The sequence below is a fragment of the Myotis yumanensis genome, unplaced genomic scaffold, assembly GCF_028538775.1.
Source record: "Myotis yumanensis isolate MYYU_CA2020_CCGP unplaced genomic scaffold, mMyoYum1.0.hap1 SCAF_6, whole genome shotgun sequence".
In the NCBI taxonomy this organism is placed as follows: Eukaryota; Metazoa; Chordata; class Mammalia; order Chiroptera; family Vespertilionidae; genus Myotis; species Myotis yumanensis.
In genome coordinates, this window is record NW_027223757.1 from 35,260,565 (window position 1) to 35,277,622 (window position 17,058).

The 17,058-nt window shown below is 39.2% G+C and overlaps 1 protein-coding gene across 2 annotated transcripts in view; it reads left to right on the forward strand.

Moving 5' to 3' along the window:
- LAMA4 (laminin subunit alpha 4) overlaps positions 1–17,058 on the forward strand; it is a 133,990-nt gene that overhangs the window by 52,698 nt on the left and 64,234 nt on the right. Inside the window, exons 6-9 of one of the 2 annotated variants that reach the window (XM_070417879.1) lie at positions 4,688–4,902; positions 7,065–7,160; positions 10,953–11,104; positions 12,801–12,911. In XM_070417879.1, coding sequence (XP_070273980.1) covers positions 4,688–4,902; positions 7,065–7,160; positions 10,953–11,104; positions 12,801–12,911 — 574 coding nt within the window. The remainder of the gene's footprint in view (positions 1–4,687; positions 4,903–7,064; positions 7,161–10,952; positions 11,105–12,800; positions 12,912–17,058) is intronic. The other variant, XM_070417880.1, reaches the window with a different exon arrangement.

The window sequence follows — 17,058 nt, forward strand, 5'->3', positions numbered from 1 at the left end:
TCATAACCCCATGCCCCAGACACAGATATAACAATATGCTCCCTAGGGGCCCAGGCTAGAGCCACATCATGATAAATGGACATGGAAAGAAGAAAATGAGTATGTGTATTTTAAAAAGATTCTCTGGATGGTTTTGGTAACACTCCCCTCTCTCTCTATCATTGAGAACCAGTAATATAATTAATGGAGAGTGAGGCTGCCTTGTTAAATAAAAAATAAATCATATCCTCTATTAGAGCAATAAGTTTAAAATACATTGCAATGCACTGAAATAAAATTGAAAGTCAAAATTAAATCCTCTATGAAAGCAATCCATTGAAATACACTGAAAAAAGCACGAATCTATTATTCAACTCAGTCTTTATACCATTTCCTCCCCTGGAAAAAAAAAAATTCATGAGAGTGCATTTTCTGAATCCCCGTTTGGTATCTACACCTAACTTTCTTTTTTTGAGTTGCTCTGAGCTCTGCTCAATCAAGAAAGGCCTTGGGGACTAAAGATTCGAGGCTTCCCACTGAATGATTTCTTGGCAAGACACTTCCCATTCTCCCCACCTGTCAACTGCTCACAGATTTCTATGATAAAATGGTTTCACAAAAAAAACTCACATAGAGGCCTTATAATTTTCAACAGAAATGCATTAACAATGGTCTCATCATTATGTTTAGACAGCAAAATGTTAGGTGGTGTCATAAAGACAGAGAGGGAAGGGCAGGAGGGACCAGTCCAACATCTAGTCCAACATCTGCAGTGTACTCACCTCTACACATCACACTCCCGACCATCCTGAATGTGACTTAGCCTTGGGATCAAAACATAAACCTTAAATGATAAGCCAACTCACTTCCAAAGAAAACACCCTCCACTTCTCAAAATGTAGTTCTGCAACTCTTTTTAAAAAGCCACAATGTCTATGGTACAGAGAAAATATCTACACTCGGAGGTCATTGTTATTATGATTATTAAATGTGCAAAATGTGGATAATTCTTTCTCTAAAGGGTCGTGGGATTTTTCCCTTTTTTAAAAAATTAATCCTCACCTGAGGATATTTTTCCATTGATTTTTAGGGAGAGTGGAAGAAAGAGGGAAAGACAGAGAGAAATATCGATGTGAGAGAAACACACAACACACATCAATTGGTTGCCTCCTGCACGAGCCCTGACCAAAGAGGAGCCTGTAACCCAAAGTATGTGCCCTTGACCAGAATCGAACCTGGGACCCTTTGGTCTACAGGCCTACGCTCTATCCACTGAGCCAAACCGGCTAGGGCAGATTTTTCCTTTTTTGCTATAAAGGAAGAGGGAAAGTAAAAGCTGAGGGCCATGTGAGTTTCAGCTTTCAGAGATGATCAGATTACCTTTGGTTGATTAATGTTGGCGACACACTCATTCTATTATTTCCTTACTGAGGGACCCAGGAATATGAGGCACTTGATTTATTCTTTTTTTTTCTCAGTGGGGGTCTGAGAGGATTGTTAATCATCCAGGGGTGGAGTTTTTTTCTCACCAGTGTTTGAGGTTAAACTCAATTTAGTCTGATAAGAATTGAGCTGTATTCCCAGATAATGGTGTTCCATAGCTCCTGTGGGGGGAACTACTGGCCTTAAATAGGTTCCTGCTAACCTAATGCAAGGCCTCCCAGAAGTGAAGTAATCTCAGCCCTAAGAGCTCATTTCTGCAAAATCGCACAGGGTGCAGCTAAAGGTCTGTCTGCAGCAGTGAGGGTCCTGGCACAGAATAGCATGCCCACCTGAGATGTGGGATTGTGGATGATAAAACCCTGGCCCACAGCAGAGGCTCCTAGGATCTCCTGCCATTACCCCACTAGGCTGGATCAGATTGGGTGCTTATGATGGACCTGGATTGATAGGATGGAGGAGAGAGCACTTGTTTGGAAAATGGAAGTAGAGAGCCTGGCTGAGTTTGAATCTCAACTCTAGCCCTTTGTGATCCTCCTGGGCAAGTTATTTTTGACCTCTAAGTTATTTCCACATCTCCAGAATGGAGAAAATGAAAATATCCACTTTATAAGACTGTTGTGAGGTGATGCTGCCAAGTTTTTAGTATGACACCAGGTGCTTAATACAGGCAGAATAAAAACTAACTGGTGACAGTAGGAGTCACTGTGGTCATTGTCCAGTTTCCACCACTGGCATATGTGTGTCTGGGACATGATGGCTCATTTCCCCCGACTCTCAGTTTCCTTAATAGAAATTCTGGCTTTGAAGTAAATAGTGTCCTTCATTGATTGTCTCCTGTGTCTCATAGCTTTACATCCTCATCTCTCAGCCTCATGGCCATCCTGAGAGGAGCCTATAAAAATCTGTAGTGTTGAAGGTTGGACTCTGACTTCAGAGTTGCCGCCAAACCTATCACCAAAAGATGTTCTTGAAACTCAAAGTAACTTAAAGTAGGTTTCCACTGTGATTGAGATTCTGACTTACAGAATAGAGAATGTGTTTTTTTCTCTTATGGAAGACCAGGGGACAAGCTATGAAGATCAAATACAGTGAAATTAAACAGAGAAATGAAAGTACTAGTAACTGGCATCTGACTTATGAGAGCTTGGGCAAGTCCCTTCACTGCTGGACCTCAGGATTCCCAGCTGCACATTAAGGGGGTAGATCTGAGTTCCATTTCAATGAGTCTAATATTCTGTTTAGTGAACTGCAGCAAAGGTTAGAAATTCAATCCAGCCATGTATTCCGTAGAGGAATGATTTATGCTGTCTTGGGGACCAGAGGCCCAGTAAATTAGAGGTGCAAAGACATGAATGAATATGAGTAACAAAATTCATTAAACATTTTCTCTTGGGGATATCTCTTTGTAGATTGTGTGACACTTTAATTCATTCTTATCTTTATATAGACCTCAATTTCTAGAATTTAGATATTATATATGATTGTGCTTCATTTGTTTCCTGTTCTTTCAGAATGGGCTGTGTATTTTTCCTCTTCCTGTCTTTCTGTGCCTTGCATAAAATAGACATGAATTGTCCCTCTGTTGGATGAATTCACTCATTCATTTATAGTAGCAGCAGTGTGGTCCAGGGTGGAGTGAAGGAAAGAACATGAGGGTCAGAAGGTCTGGGTCTTGCACTGTGACTTCCTAGCTATGTGAGGCTGGAAAACCAAGTAGCCTCTCAACCTCAGAATGCCAGGCCTGTGTGGCCTACCCCCCAGTTGTCTGTGGTAACTACGTAAACTCACCCAGGTGAAGCTATGAGATACAAGGCAAGTCAAGGGTGTAACGACTGAACATACACCATCATTACAACTACACCAAAAAAACAAATGTAGAAATAAAGGCTGGAAGATCATATGCAAAATGTTCAACAATTATTTCATTAGGGCCTTGGGATTACAGGTGTGATATTTATTTTTCATTTCTCTATTTTTCAAATGTTCTGAATCATATTTTTATTACTTTAAATGGAAGCTTTTAAAATGTAGTATCGTATTACTACAGACCAAGCCTTACTTATTTCCTTGGAAAGTCCTCCCTTCCTTTCCATTCCCAAGGCCAATGCCCTTGCCCAGGCTCTCCACACCCCACCCTGGTCTCCCCATTCCAGCCTGCAGTCCGCAGCCAACATAAAATCCAAATTTTAACTTCTCTGTTTAAAAATAGGAAAATTTAGCAATGCAGGTCCTCTATTCCCTCACAGCTACAATTTGGCAACAGTTGACAGGAACCAAGTAGCAGCTGACCCTTAGATGGGACCTGCAGTCCCACCACTCACAGCAGGGCCTTTGAAAAATAGAGAAAAGCATTTGTTCCTCTGAGCAGAGGCAGCCTCACCTAGAGTGCACAGTTTGGCCAGGCCAGCAAAGGTTGGATGGATTTCAGTCACCACTCTCCAACGGGGCTAGGCTGTCTCATGAGGGGCCCAGCCAGCGTGACCAAAGGCACCAGCTGTGCCCCCACAACCAATGCAGTAGTTAGGTGCCTGGCCTCTGTAGACCCAGAGATCTAAAATGTCCAGAATAATGGCTACTTAGGCTCCAGCTCTGTTTCTCTGTGGTACCCTCAGCTCTGCCCTCTGCCTTGTCTCCACATTGCCTTTCCTCGGTCACAAGATGGCTTCAGAACTAAGAGCACCAACTGACTCTTCATTCTCCCACAGATGAAAAGAATGCCTCCCCAGAGCCCTCAAACAAGAGCCCTGGGCTACACTCCAATTGAATCACCTCTGAGCCAATCCATTTTGGACAGGATAGTGCCGGGCATTGAGTGGCTCAGATTTAGGTTAATCTGAACAATTCACTACAGCAAGGTGGACAGTGACTTATATCGGTGTTTCTTAACAAAGGTATTATTAAAACTTTGGCCGAGATCATTTTTAGCTGTGCACTAGTAGAGGGTCTCATTTAGCGTATCTAGCACCACCCATCATATGCCAGCTGTGCACGCCAGTTGTTGGAATGACCAAAAACTCCCACACATTGGTCATATCCAGACACTCCTACATCTGGAGGGCTGGCCACGCTGAATGGGCTGTAACACACTGGGGAGGGGTGGTTCATTAAAAACAAAGTCTAGTTCTATTAGGAAGATGGGAGATGTGAATGAATTCTGGAAAAGCAAACCACAAATATTAACTACGCTTTTGTTCTAGGTGGGAAAGAAGATTAAAAGGAAGAAAAACTATGGCTGTTAAATTTTTAACATGTGATTCCCCTTCAGATGTGCTCCTGGTTATTATGGAAACCCCTTGCTTGTTGGAAACACCTGTAAGAAATGTGACTGCAGTGGAAACTCTGATCCTAACCTGATTTTTGAAGATTGTGATGAGATCACTGGCCAGTGTAGGAATTGCTTACGTAATACCACTGGATTCAAGTGTGAACGCTGTGCCCCAGGCTACTATGGGGATGCCAGGATAGCCAAGAATTGTGCAGGTACAGTACTGTAAATCCGTAGACAGCCACCCGGATTTAGATGTATTTATCTTGGGAAAATGTCTCAAGTGACCCCTTGTCACTTTTCCAGGGCAATGCACATTCTCAGGAATGTGCATCCCATACTCACCCCTGGTGGATATTATCAAGGCTACTAATGTAACCTAGCTCTTAAACCAAGAGACACTGACACAAATGAGCTCTTGCCTTGCCATCTTATATCCTTCCCATTTTGATCAAAGAAGAAAAGCAGACTTCCATGGACAGCCTATGATTGGCCAGAAATCTGAATGAAAACCTGCATGGTTCACATCACTTTTCTTATTCTGGAAGCTAAGTCCCATTTTTCAGTTATGTTTGGTAAAACTGACATTTCAGTGCAATAAGTGAGCAAATCAATGGTAGAGTTTACTCATCCCCCAATTTCCTCAAATTGTCAGAGCAACTATCTCAGGTAGAGTATAAGAATTGACTTCAGTTAGACTGAAATGTATACATTTCATTGATAATTTCTGTAATCCATTTGCTACATAGAATAAAGCTCTTCATAGGTAAAGTTAAATTGCCTTCCTCTAGGAATAAGGCTGAGACTGAATATTTCTTATTCGTTTGTGACTTTGAGGGGAAGAAGGGTGAGGAAGAGGTATTGTACTCTTGTGGCATGCTCCTATTGGAAATCCCCTCACTAAAACGAAGTCCCACTTAAAAAGATTCTAAGTGTAAAGGTTAATATTGAAAAGAAAACACACGTGATCTTCAGAAATCACAATAAAAGTAAACATGTCTACAAGAAAGCAAAGTGCACAAAGGCATAATACCGAAAAGGACACAGAGTAGATAGTGTTCTGTGCCCAAACAGACTAAAGAAGAAAAGCAGGCATCAGAAAGAGTGCTGGCAGCTCTGGCTGGGTGGCTCAGTTGATTAGAGCATTGTCCCACACACCAAAAGATTTTGTGTTTAATTCCTTGTCAGGTCACATACCAATGTTGTGGGTTCATTCCCTGGTTGGGGCATGTACAGGAAGCAACCAATTGATGTTTCTCTCTCACATACATGTTTCTCTCTCTCTCTTCCTCTTTCTAACATATATATATATCCTGAGGCAATAATTTTAAAAAACTGCTTGCAAAATCAAAGCCTTAGACATTGATGAATATTCTGATTCTCAAAACATTTACTAAACTTAGGTTTAAACTACATAGAAGCAGATCACTCTTAGAAAAGAAGCTAATGCTAAAGGCAATAAAGCATGATCTTACTGAATGGTTTAATAAATCTACATTTTGTGGAACATTAAACAGCTGAAATGTAATAAATGCATTTCCCCTTACAGCTAAATTTTTTATGATTTTTCTCTAAAGACAGTTAAGAGATGGGGAAAATTCACAATTCTAATTCAGCTTATTGTTGATAGCTCAGAAATTCCTTTTTAAATATCACAAATTAATTTCTACTCTGAAATGGGGGCTTTGTTTTTGTTTTTTTTTCCAAATGACTATCTTGAAAATCCTCAGTAGATGAATAGAGGGTTCTCAGGATTTCTAAATTTATGTAAATATGTTCCTAATTTTTTCCACGGCATTATTCCTAGCCATCCCACTGAGAACTATCACTTGGAGGTTTGGAGTCAGCTTTGCCAAGGGTCAAGCACTGTGGAAGCCAAGATTTGCTCTTGGGCCTCCTCACTCTCTCCTCGCTGGACTACTCCTCCTTCACACCTGGCAATGATCAACCCCGAAGTTGGATTAAACTGGAGAATCAGGCTGCAATGAAAGGCTGGCTTTCAGAGTCCAGTTGAATAATGGGCTCCATGATTATCTTGTATCTTGTGAAATTTACCAGGATTTTTCTGGACTGAAGCAGCTATAATAGTCATGTCAGGATCCCCCCCCCCCCCGCCCCCCGCCCCCCTCCCCCCGCAAAAATTGTGAGAGGAGTCCTAGAAAATTTAAATTTGTTTTTGCCCAAGGGTCTCCTTTGAAAATTTCACTGGGCTGGGGCTTAATTGGGTGAGGGGCACAATCTCGGTATCATAGAATATAATTAATGCCCATTGAATAATTATATACTGATACCCAGTATTTCTAGAAACCATGAGAACATTACCATATTTTAAGCACTAAGAAATGAATCCCTAATCTCTTGTTTTTGTTTCCCACAGTGTGCAATTGTGGAGGAGGCCCATGTGACAGTGTAACCGGAAAATGCTTGGAAAAAAGTTTTGAACCCCCTACAGGCACGGACTGCCCAACCATAAGTAAAAATAACAGTACATGATTGACTAACCCCACTTTCTCTAAGGTTCTGCAGGTGGAGGATTAAGGAAAGTTATGCAATACCCCTCTCTAGAAACTGCCTGAGTTTCACCCCTGGCTTTAACCCTGTCTGTGCCTCAAACAAATGTACCCTAAACAAAAAATATTCAGTTGTCCACTTGATTCTAATTTTCAAATAGGTGATTTACATTTAAACACCTCTACACACTTATCACGTCTTTAAGTTTAGCATCTTACCTAGTGGATAAAGGCAAATTCAGAAACATAATTCCCAAAGACTGGGTTTATTTTAGCTCCCTTTCTCCCTTTTCTCTTCAGTTCACTAGATAATATGATATACAGACAATGCTTTACAACTCTGGGAAAACTGAGATACCAAGAGATTTCAGTGGTTTTTCCAAGATCACTCCAAATCTGAAGTGGCACCAGAAATAAAATATTCAGGCCTTATGAAAAGGAGCTGCAATCTTTCTTTCCTGGATTTTTCTGTCACTCCTATCAATCAAATAGTGATCAATTCTGATGGTGCAAGGACCTGCTGAAACATTTCAAAACAAATTTCCAGAACTTGTCTTAATGACTTTTCAAGCACCATCTATGATAAACCCTTAGCCAATATCATACGCAATGGTGAAAATCAGGAATAAGACAAGGATGCCCACTCTCACCACTCTTACTTAACATAGTTTTGGAAGTCCTAGCCAGAGCAATCAGGCAAGAGAAGTAAATAAAAGACATCCAAACTAGGAAGGAAGAAATAAAAGTGTCACTTTTTGCAGATGAATGATTCTGTATATAGAAAAATCTAAAGGTTTCACCAAAAAAAAAACCTACTAGAAACAATAAATGAATACAGTGAAGTTGCAGGATACGAAATCAATGTACAAAAAGCCATTGCTTTCCTATATACTAACAATGGAACTTCAGAAAAAGAAATGAAAAGAAAACTCCTTTTGCAATTGCAACCAAAGGAATAACATACCTAGGAATAAACTTAACAAAGGAGGTTAAGGGCCTATATACTGAAAACTACAAAGCATTATTAAAAGGGATTGCAAAAAACACAATGAAATGGAAAGATATTCCGTGTTTATGTTCATGGATTGGAAGAATCAACATAGTTAAAATGGCTGTATTACCCAAAGCAATATACAGATTTAATGCAATCACCATCCAAATCCCAATGTCATTTTTTTAATAAATAGAGCAAAAAGTCATCAAAATTATATGAAATCACAAAATACCCTGAACAGCCAAAGAAAGAAGTTGGCGGTATCATACTACCTGACTTGAAATTATACTACAGAGCTAAGATACTCAAAACAGCATGGTACTGGCAGAAGAACAGACACACAGACCAACAGAACAGAATTGAAAGCCCAGAAATAAAACCACAGGTACATGGGCAAATAAATTTTGACAAAGAGGCCAAAAACGCACAATGGAAAAAAGAAAGCACCATTATCCTCAATAAGTGGTGCTGGGAGAATTGGAAAGCCACATGCAAAAGAATGAAACTAAATTATAGCTTGTTCCCTTGTATAAAAATTAAATAAAAATGGATCAAAGGCTTGGAACAATAAAGTACATAGAAAAAACATAGGTACTAAACTTATGGACCTTATGGACATTTTATGAATTTAACCCCAAAATCAAGGGCATTAGAGGCAAAAATAAATGAATGGGACTATATCAAACTATAAAGCTTCTGCACAGCAAAAGAAAACTACAACAAAATAAAAAGATAACCAACCGAATGGGAAATGATATTTGCAAACAGCAGTTCCGACAAGGGGTTAATATCCAAAATATATAAAGAACTCATACAACTCAACATCAAACAAGCAAACAATGCAATTAAAAAAATGGGCAGAGGGCCGGAACAGACACCTTTCCCAAGAAGACATACAAACAGCCAACAGATAATATATGAAAAACATGTGCAACTCCACTAACTATTAGGGAAATGCAAATCAAAAGTATAATGAGATACCACCTTACACCTGTTAGAATGGCTGTTATCAACAAGACAACTAATACAGTAACAAGTGTTGGAGAGGTTACAGAGTAAAAGGAATTCTTATTCATTGCTGGCAGGAATGTAAACTGTTACAGCCACAATGGAAAACAGTGTGGCAGTTGCTCAAAAATTAAAAATAGAGTTACCATATGACCCAGAAATCTCTTCTAGATATCTACCCCCCTCCCCCCCAAAAAAAACCCCACTCAAAAGACATTTATTCCCAAAGATATATGCACCCTATACTCATTGCAGCATTATTCACAGTGACCAAGACATAGAGACAACCAAAGTGTCCTTCGATAGAGGATTGGATAAAGAAGACATGGTATACAATGGAATACTACTCAGCCATAAGAAAAGATGAAATACTGCCATTTGTGACAACATGGATGGATCTTGAGAATATTGTGCTAAGCAAAATAAGTCAGTCATAAACAGCTAAGAACCATATGATTTTACTCATGTGGGATACAAAACTGATACTCATAGGCACAGACAACAACATGGTGGTTTACTAAAAGGGAAGGGGGAGGGTGTAGTAAAGTGTAAAGGGGGCCAAATATATGGTGACAAAAGATTACTTGACTTTGGTGGTGGACACACAATGCTACACACAGATCATGCATCACAGAAACGTACACCTGAAACCTATATGACCCTATAAACCAATATCACCCCAACACATTTAATTTAAAAAAGTAACTAATATTTATCTTTAAGTGGAGTGATTTAAAGACTATATATTTTTTTAACATTAGGTATTCCCTCCCCCAAACAAAAATATCTTGATATCTTGACTTCTGAGTCCTCTGGACACAAGAGATTAATATTACCAATGAATCACATTTTAGAAGATGGCACAGAATGCGAGACACAACCAGGGTAAAGTTTACACACTGATAACCTAGGTGGTCCCCTAAGCAAGGTCACTTTAAGGACATCATGATACCTGCCTGGCCCTAAGCATTTGCCCCTCCAGCCTGATGTTCCTCTAGAGTCAATACGAGTAAGACCATGTTAAACTTAATTAACATACTAACAACTATTAACATGTCAGTCTCCATTTACCAGTTCTCCAGAAGAAAGTACAATCTGAGAGAGAGATAGAGAACAGGAAAGTTTCCAAGGGTGTACTCGTGAGTGTGCCCCAGGAGGGCCCTGGGATCCTGGTGGGTGATGACCATGGTCAGAAGAACTCAAATGCGAAACGTGAGAAGCAATGAGAAACTGCAACTACTGCACCAGACAGGAGGTCAGGCCATGGGGAGGTGCTCAGGGAGTCACCCTTGGGGTGAGGCCAAGGAGTAAGAAGTGCTAGAACCTGAACTGAGACGAGAAAAGATGACAGGAAAGGAGGAGTGCCTATCAAATAGCCGCCTTCACCAGTGGACACCAAGCAAAAGCCCAAAGCCTGACATAAAGAGAGTCATCCCCGAGGGCTGTCCCTTTCATGCTTTCTTTCTGTCTCAGTGCAGCACTCAGTGTTCATGTTAACCTACTTTCCCTGTTGCATGTGTTGTTTCTTTTTGTTATGTGTTAAGTGGGGATAGTGCTTGATGTAGTTTGGCTCATCTTGGACTCTACTTGACTTTGAGTATAAGGACTAGTTCTGTGACCCAGAACAGCACCTCATGAAACAAAAGTGGAAATAGAATTAACTAAGGAAGTTCATGTAGTGATCTACTGAAGGCAGCATGCTTCCCAGCTGACTTTTCATTTTGAAGAATTGACCTGCCCATTCTACTTCTAGGCTGTGATAAGTGCATTTGGGATCTGACTGATGACCTTCGCTTAGCCGCGCTCTCCATTGAAGAAAGCAAATCCGGTGTGTTGAGCGTGTCCTCCGGTGCTGCCGCCCATAGACACGTGAATGAAATGAACTCCACCATCTACCTCCTCAAAGTATGCAGAAATGTTTACCTTCTGCGTGTTTTCATTCTGGTTTCACTGAGTCACTCCTAGTAACCCCTATCAGTTTTGGTATCTGAGTCCCATGGCAATATTACAGATGATTGGTTAGCCCTAGGAAATTATGACAAGTTAATTGTAAGCATGATCTTCAGCTCAACCAAGAGCTGCCATCTATAAAAGAGGTTAAATACTGAAAATGAAATGACTAAAAATCTAGTATCTGTGTACAAAACTATTGAGGGATGCAAACCACTTATTTCCTTGAAGCTGTATATTCCTCATTCAAGTGATTGCCACACACTTACTGTTACCTTTCCCTCAATGTGCAATGTTTTTGAGAAGTTTCTCTAGAAACATTTCTCTCTGTGTGTCTCTCTGTTTCTCTATCTCAATTTTTATCTCTATCTCTATCTCCTACCCTTACCTTACCTTCTCACTGTCATATTCCTCCTCATTTTCCCACACTCACACACACACTCAAACACACAACATACTCACATGTTCTGTTTCTCCTCATAGATCCTGTGGTTAATCTCTAATAAACGAGTTAAAGGCAGGAAACAGATGAACTGTGCTTGTATATCTAAGCTTTAAGAAGTGGTTTTATTTTCCCCCTCTAAATCATGGGCTTCTATCACAACCAACAGATTTTTTTTAAAACAATGATAATTAGCTGAAAGGACAATAGAATTAATACCAGCGTAATTTTTTTAACTTTGTTAGTCAATTTAGTATAGTAGTTAAGAGCATAGACTTTGAATTTAGATTGTTTGCATTCAAATGCTGGTTATGACACTTACTAGCTAGGTAACCTTGGATAAGTTATTTAACCTCTTTATTCTTCAGTTTTCTCATCTGGACTTGAGAAAAATTATTGAACCATCTCATGGATTGTTGAAAGAATTCAGTGAGTTGATATGGGTAGTGTCTTAGAACAGTACCAAGCATAGTAAGTGCTCATTACTTTGTGGAGGTGCAGATGACATGCACAGCAGCTGTCCATATTATGCAAAACAAAACAAAAAAATGACAACATTGTTGAGGTGAATGGAATCTTAGTGAGCATTCTGTTCCAAACCTAGTAATCTTTCTTGTCCAAACTCATCAGTTTGGACACATGAAGGCACTAATTTTCAGGGGAGTCACCCAGATTCAGGCCCCTTGATGCCACTTGAATCCTCTTTCCCCAACAACACAACTTCAATATAGATATAATTATAGCTAACAGAAAGGCAGTGCCAAGTTCGGTGAGCCTACTCCAAAGTAATCTGAGTAAAACCACATTTGGACTAAGCTCCATTTACTTTAATTTGTGTGGTTGATCATTTCTTCCAAAGCCTTCCAAAATTGGCATTTTAAAGGTCAGACACCCAAGGCCACCACCAGTCTATATTGTGCATTTGTACAAATTAGAAAAAGGTACCCTTTCCCCACGGCCAGCACAGCACAGCCCAGGGTCTGCCTGGTGAGCAGAGCTGGAAGAATTTTAGACCTTAGGGCCCTGAGAACCCCCATGCAGTCCCCAACCTCTATACCAGCCTGCTACAGCCTGCAGACCCACCACCATTTGGGGAACAGAGACTCACATTCTACTCTAAGTCCTCTAACACGGGAAGAGTTTTGTGTTTATTTTTACAAACCTGGTGTGCACATCTACTGATTATTTTCAAAACATTTTTTTCCACAGACAAAATTGTCAGAAAGAGAAAACCAGTATATCTTAAGAAAGATACAAATCAACAATGCTGAGAATACAATGAAAAGCCTTCTGTCTGACCTGGACGAATTAGCTGAAAGGGTATGTATTCAGTTTCTGGAACTACCTTCAGAGAAAGGACTTAGCTGGTATGAGCCTAGCAAGTCACAAACAACTGAGGCTCAGCACAGCTCAGAAAATATGCAGTGACTCAAGTACCTTAAAATAAATCAAGAGTAGACTCTGTCTCTACTGTTTCTTCCCATTTTGACTGGTTCCCTTGAAAAACTGTGTTTTATGAGGAACTATTTTAATATTTGCTGTTGGTTAATATGGTTGATATATTTCAATTAGAATAGTTGTTCAGCTGTTTGCCTTAGCATTTTATGACTAAGAGCTATAGAGAATCCAGAAATAAGCTTTACTATGTAGAATATAAAATTTAAATGTCTGCTAAAGGATGCATTAAATAATAAACAGAAAGAAGAGGAATGATGCTGAGAAAGCAATTTTGCACTTTGGCAGGGAAAAAAATCACTTTCAACCCTCACCTTACACCATATCTATAATAATAAAAGTGTAATATGCTAATTAGACTGGACATCCTTCTGGACGACCTTCCGGACGAAGCCAGGGCTGCTGGCATCCGGGGGAAGGAAGGCCTACTCTTGCACTAATTAAGTGCATCAGGCCTCTAGTACTAAAATAAAATCCCAGACAGATTAAAGACTTGAGTTTAAATCTCAAATTCGCAAGAAAACAGAACTAAATATTTATTTGAAATTAAAAGAAAATGACAATTACATTTAAATACAGCATGAGGAATTACAATAAAGAGATATAATAGATATGACAAGATAAAATTTCAAATACCCAGTAAAGACAACTAAATAAATGAAAAAGTCAATGAGACTAAGAACAATATTAAGGGAAATATGACATAAAAGCTCTCAGAAATTAACCACAAAAGCATTGAAATTTGAGTAGAGTCAGTGTGAGAGACTATTAAATACACTCCCCAGCAGCCTAATGTAAAAATATCCTGCCTCTGTAGTAATAAAAAAAAATACAACTAAGCCACAAGGCGCCATATTCAACATTTAAAATGTTTAACACATTTTTTTCCTTGTTATGCTCCCCCAGTGCTGTCCAGAGCACTCTGGAATTTCTGCTTTCCTATACTGGTATTTCACATAAACTGTGGAAGTGCTTTTCAAAAAACAATTCTCACTTTCTACAAAAATAAAGATTAAAATAACTTTGATAATCTCTTTTGACCTTGGAGCTCTTAAAATTTTAAGAGATTAAGCTTCTAAAAATGTTAATTACTTGGACCCTTGGAAGATTCAACCACTTTGAAATGCACATGAAAATTGTCCTTGTTTCCCATACAATGCCGCATATTAACCCAACCATCAGCATTTGAAAAGCAGTGAGATCTCTTAGGAATCAAAGGAAGTACCCAGAAAGAAATCTTTGTGAAAAGCTCATAGTCATTTCATTCTTGTATCATGGTTGGAACTTGCCAAAAGTGTCTCAATTCTTGAGGATGTGTTTTCACCAAGATTCGTTCCTCCCACAGCTCAGACAGAGTTACAGATCATGTTGTTGGGTAGCTTTTCTACTTTGGATATACTTCAAATGCAGGCTTTCATAGAGAAAAATAATGCAAGCTTGAAAATAACAGCCCAGTAGAAAAAGCTCCAAGACAACAAGAACACCACCAAAGCAGGAGGTTGATGAAAAAGCTACTGGAATGTTCGCCCAGCTGTTTCCGTTTTTTCTTACTGAAACTAATGTCCTTCTGACTACAACAGTCCTGATGGTACAAGAACCTGCTAAACATTTCAAAATCAATTGCTTGGCATTTGTCGTAAGGACTTCTCAAGCATCCTCAAGCCCTTAGTCTAGAAAAATCCATAGTTTATTCTAAGAAGGATTTAAGAAAAACTTTGTCTTAGAAAGATTTCTATCAAGAAAGTAATGTTTGGCTTCAGAGTGAAAGATTTCACGGTAGGTTCCCACAGTGATAAAAGTCACACTACTGTTGCCTTTTGAACTTGAAAATACCTCTGTATGCAAATTACCTGTCACATGAACCTCATGTGACCCAAATCTCACAATTTACATTAACCTGAAGTTATTGGTTTTATCCCAATTCATATCCAAGTCCTCTAGCCCCCTTTGGGGAAATGCTATAGCCCTTTCCCACCCCTATTTCTGGGGACTTCCTAAGGGATACCCATGCATTTGATGAAAAGAGATCTTTAGGAATGGAAGGAAAATAGGTCACCTCCACACATCAGAAGCACCTGAGCCTCATTTCTGATCCTGAAAAAAGGGCAGGACAAAAAATAAAAAATGTTTCAATTCCAAAAGCATTACTTAACACCTGGTATATAATGGTCATTGCGCTAGGTGCTATAGATACTGAAATGAATACAGTAAGACCCCTGTTCTCAAAGAGCTCATGGTCTAGTAGGGAAAACAGGCATGTAAAAATATATATGTAACAGCATTTGATAATCGAGGCATGATACAGCCTAAAGAGATAATTCTAAGGAAGAAATAACTGTTTCAGCAGGGGCACCATAGGGAGACTTCTCAGAGAAGATGAGCATAGGCCTGTGCATTGAAGAATGACTAGGAGTTTATCAAATACTTCCAAGCAAAGGAAATTTACCACAAAGCAGAAAGATGTAAAGTACACTGTATTCCTGGGACTAGAAGGACGTTGGCCTTGGCCTTCTGGAAGATTAACTGTAAATCAAGGAGCAGGAGATAATGCTAAAGAAGTTCTCAGAGGCCAGATCATGAAGAACCTTGTCCACCAAGCTAAGAACCTATGAATTTCACCCTGTGGACTTTGGGAGACACTGAAGCATTTACTTAGAACAATGGGCTGATCAGACTTGGAATTTCAGAAGCATTCCTCCTCAATAAGGGTGATAGATTGGTGAGTAAAGATCTGAAGATAGGGACACAAATTAGGAGACTGCCCCAGGAGAAAATGGATATACTGAGCCAAAATTAAGAGTGGTTGATTGCTACATTGTCTTCATTTGAAAAGCATTACAGTGAATAGGGATCGACTGAGACTGTGGAAGTGGGGAATTGGAAGGGAGCCAGAAAGACAAGTGGAATCAAAACAAATTCAGTGATCAATTAAATATGAGGATAAACAAGGAGGAAAGCTCTGGCTTGGAGAAATGGATGACTAAGACTAAAAGTATGGAATGGATTACCTTGGACATTTTAAGAATGAAGTATCTATGGATGCCCAGAGGGCAGTTAGAGATCTGAGTCTGCTCCTCAGGGAAGGCATAAGGCTGGACAGGCATTTGGAAGTCTTAATGTGTAGGAGGCAGGCAGACCCACAGAAGTAGATGTCACCATACAGATTCTGAAAGGCATGCCGATATTCCTGCTGTTGTTTTGTTCGAGACTGTCTGTTCCTGTTTATGCTGATCTCCCAGAGTGATTCTTAAAAGATCCTCCTTTCACTCTCAAAAGTGTCCCCATTTAAACAATAAAATATATGATCACCCTAGGTAGATCTGATTATCACCCTCAATCTGATTGATTTTTTTTAGTTAGTATTCTAGATACATTACTCTTTATACACTTACTTCATTTGCAGGTTAAATCATTAACTGATTTATGGTTGTGAGATAATTTTTTAATCTCAACTTTTCTTAGAGCAAGGTGCACCTGTTTTATCATATGTCTATGTCATTAGTTTTCTTCCATAAGCAAAGTCACAGAAAAAATATAACATTCACATAGGCACTACTATATATTATAGCCAGTAATTTTGCAATTTATTTATTTATTTAGTTAGTTCTTAAAATATTTTATTTATTTATTTATTTATTTATTTTTAAGTAATGGTGGTTCCTCTGCCACGGAGTCTTTTGTTAAACATAAATACGCGCCCTCTGGTGTTTGTCAGGAAGAAAAGGTTTTCTTAGAGAGAGGACATCCTCCAGCTGTCTTCCATTGCTTCAATTCAAAGTTTCCATAATAAGTGAAATGAACACATTAATAACAATAGCATTTTCCCTTGAAGGTTGAAGCCAAAGCCAAAAATATGATGTTGTGCTGTTCAAATATAATTCAATTTAAACTAGATCAAAAATCAACTTGTTAAATGTTTTAAAGTTTTAAACTATTGTATTCATATATTTAAAAAGTGGAGAGAGCCCTGACCAGTTAGCTCAGTGGATAGAGTGTAGGCCTGTGGATTGAA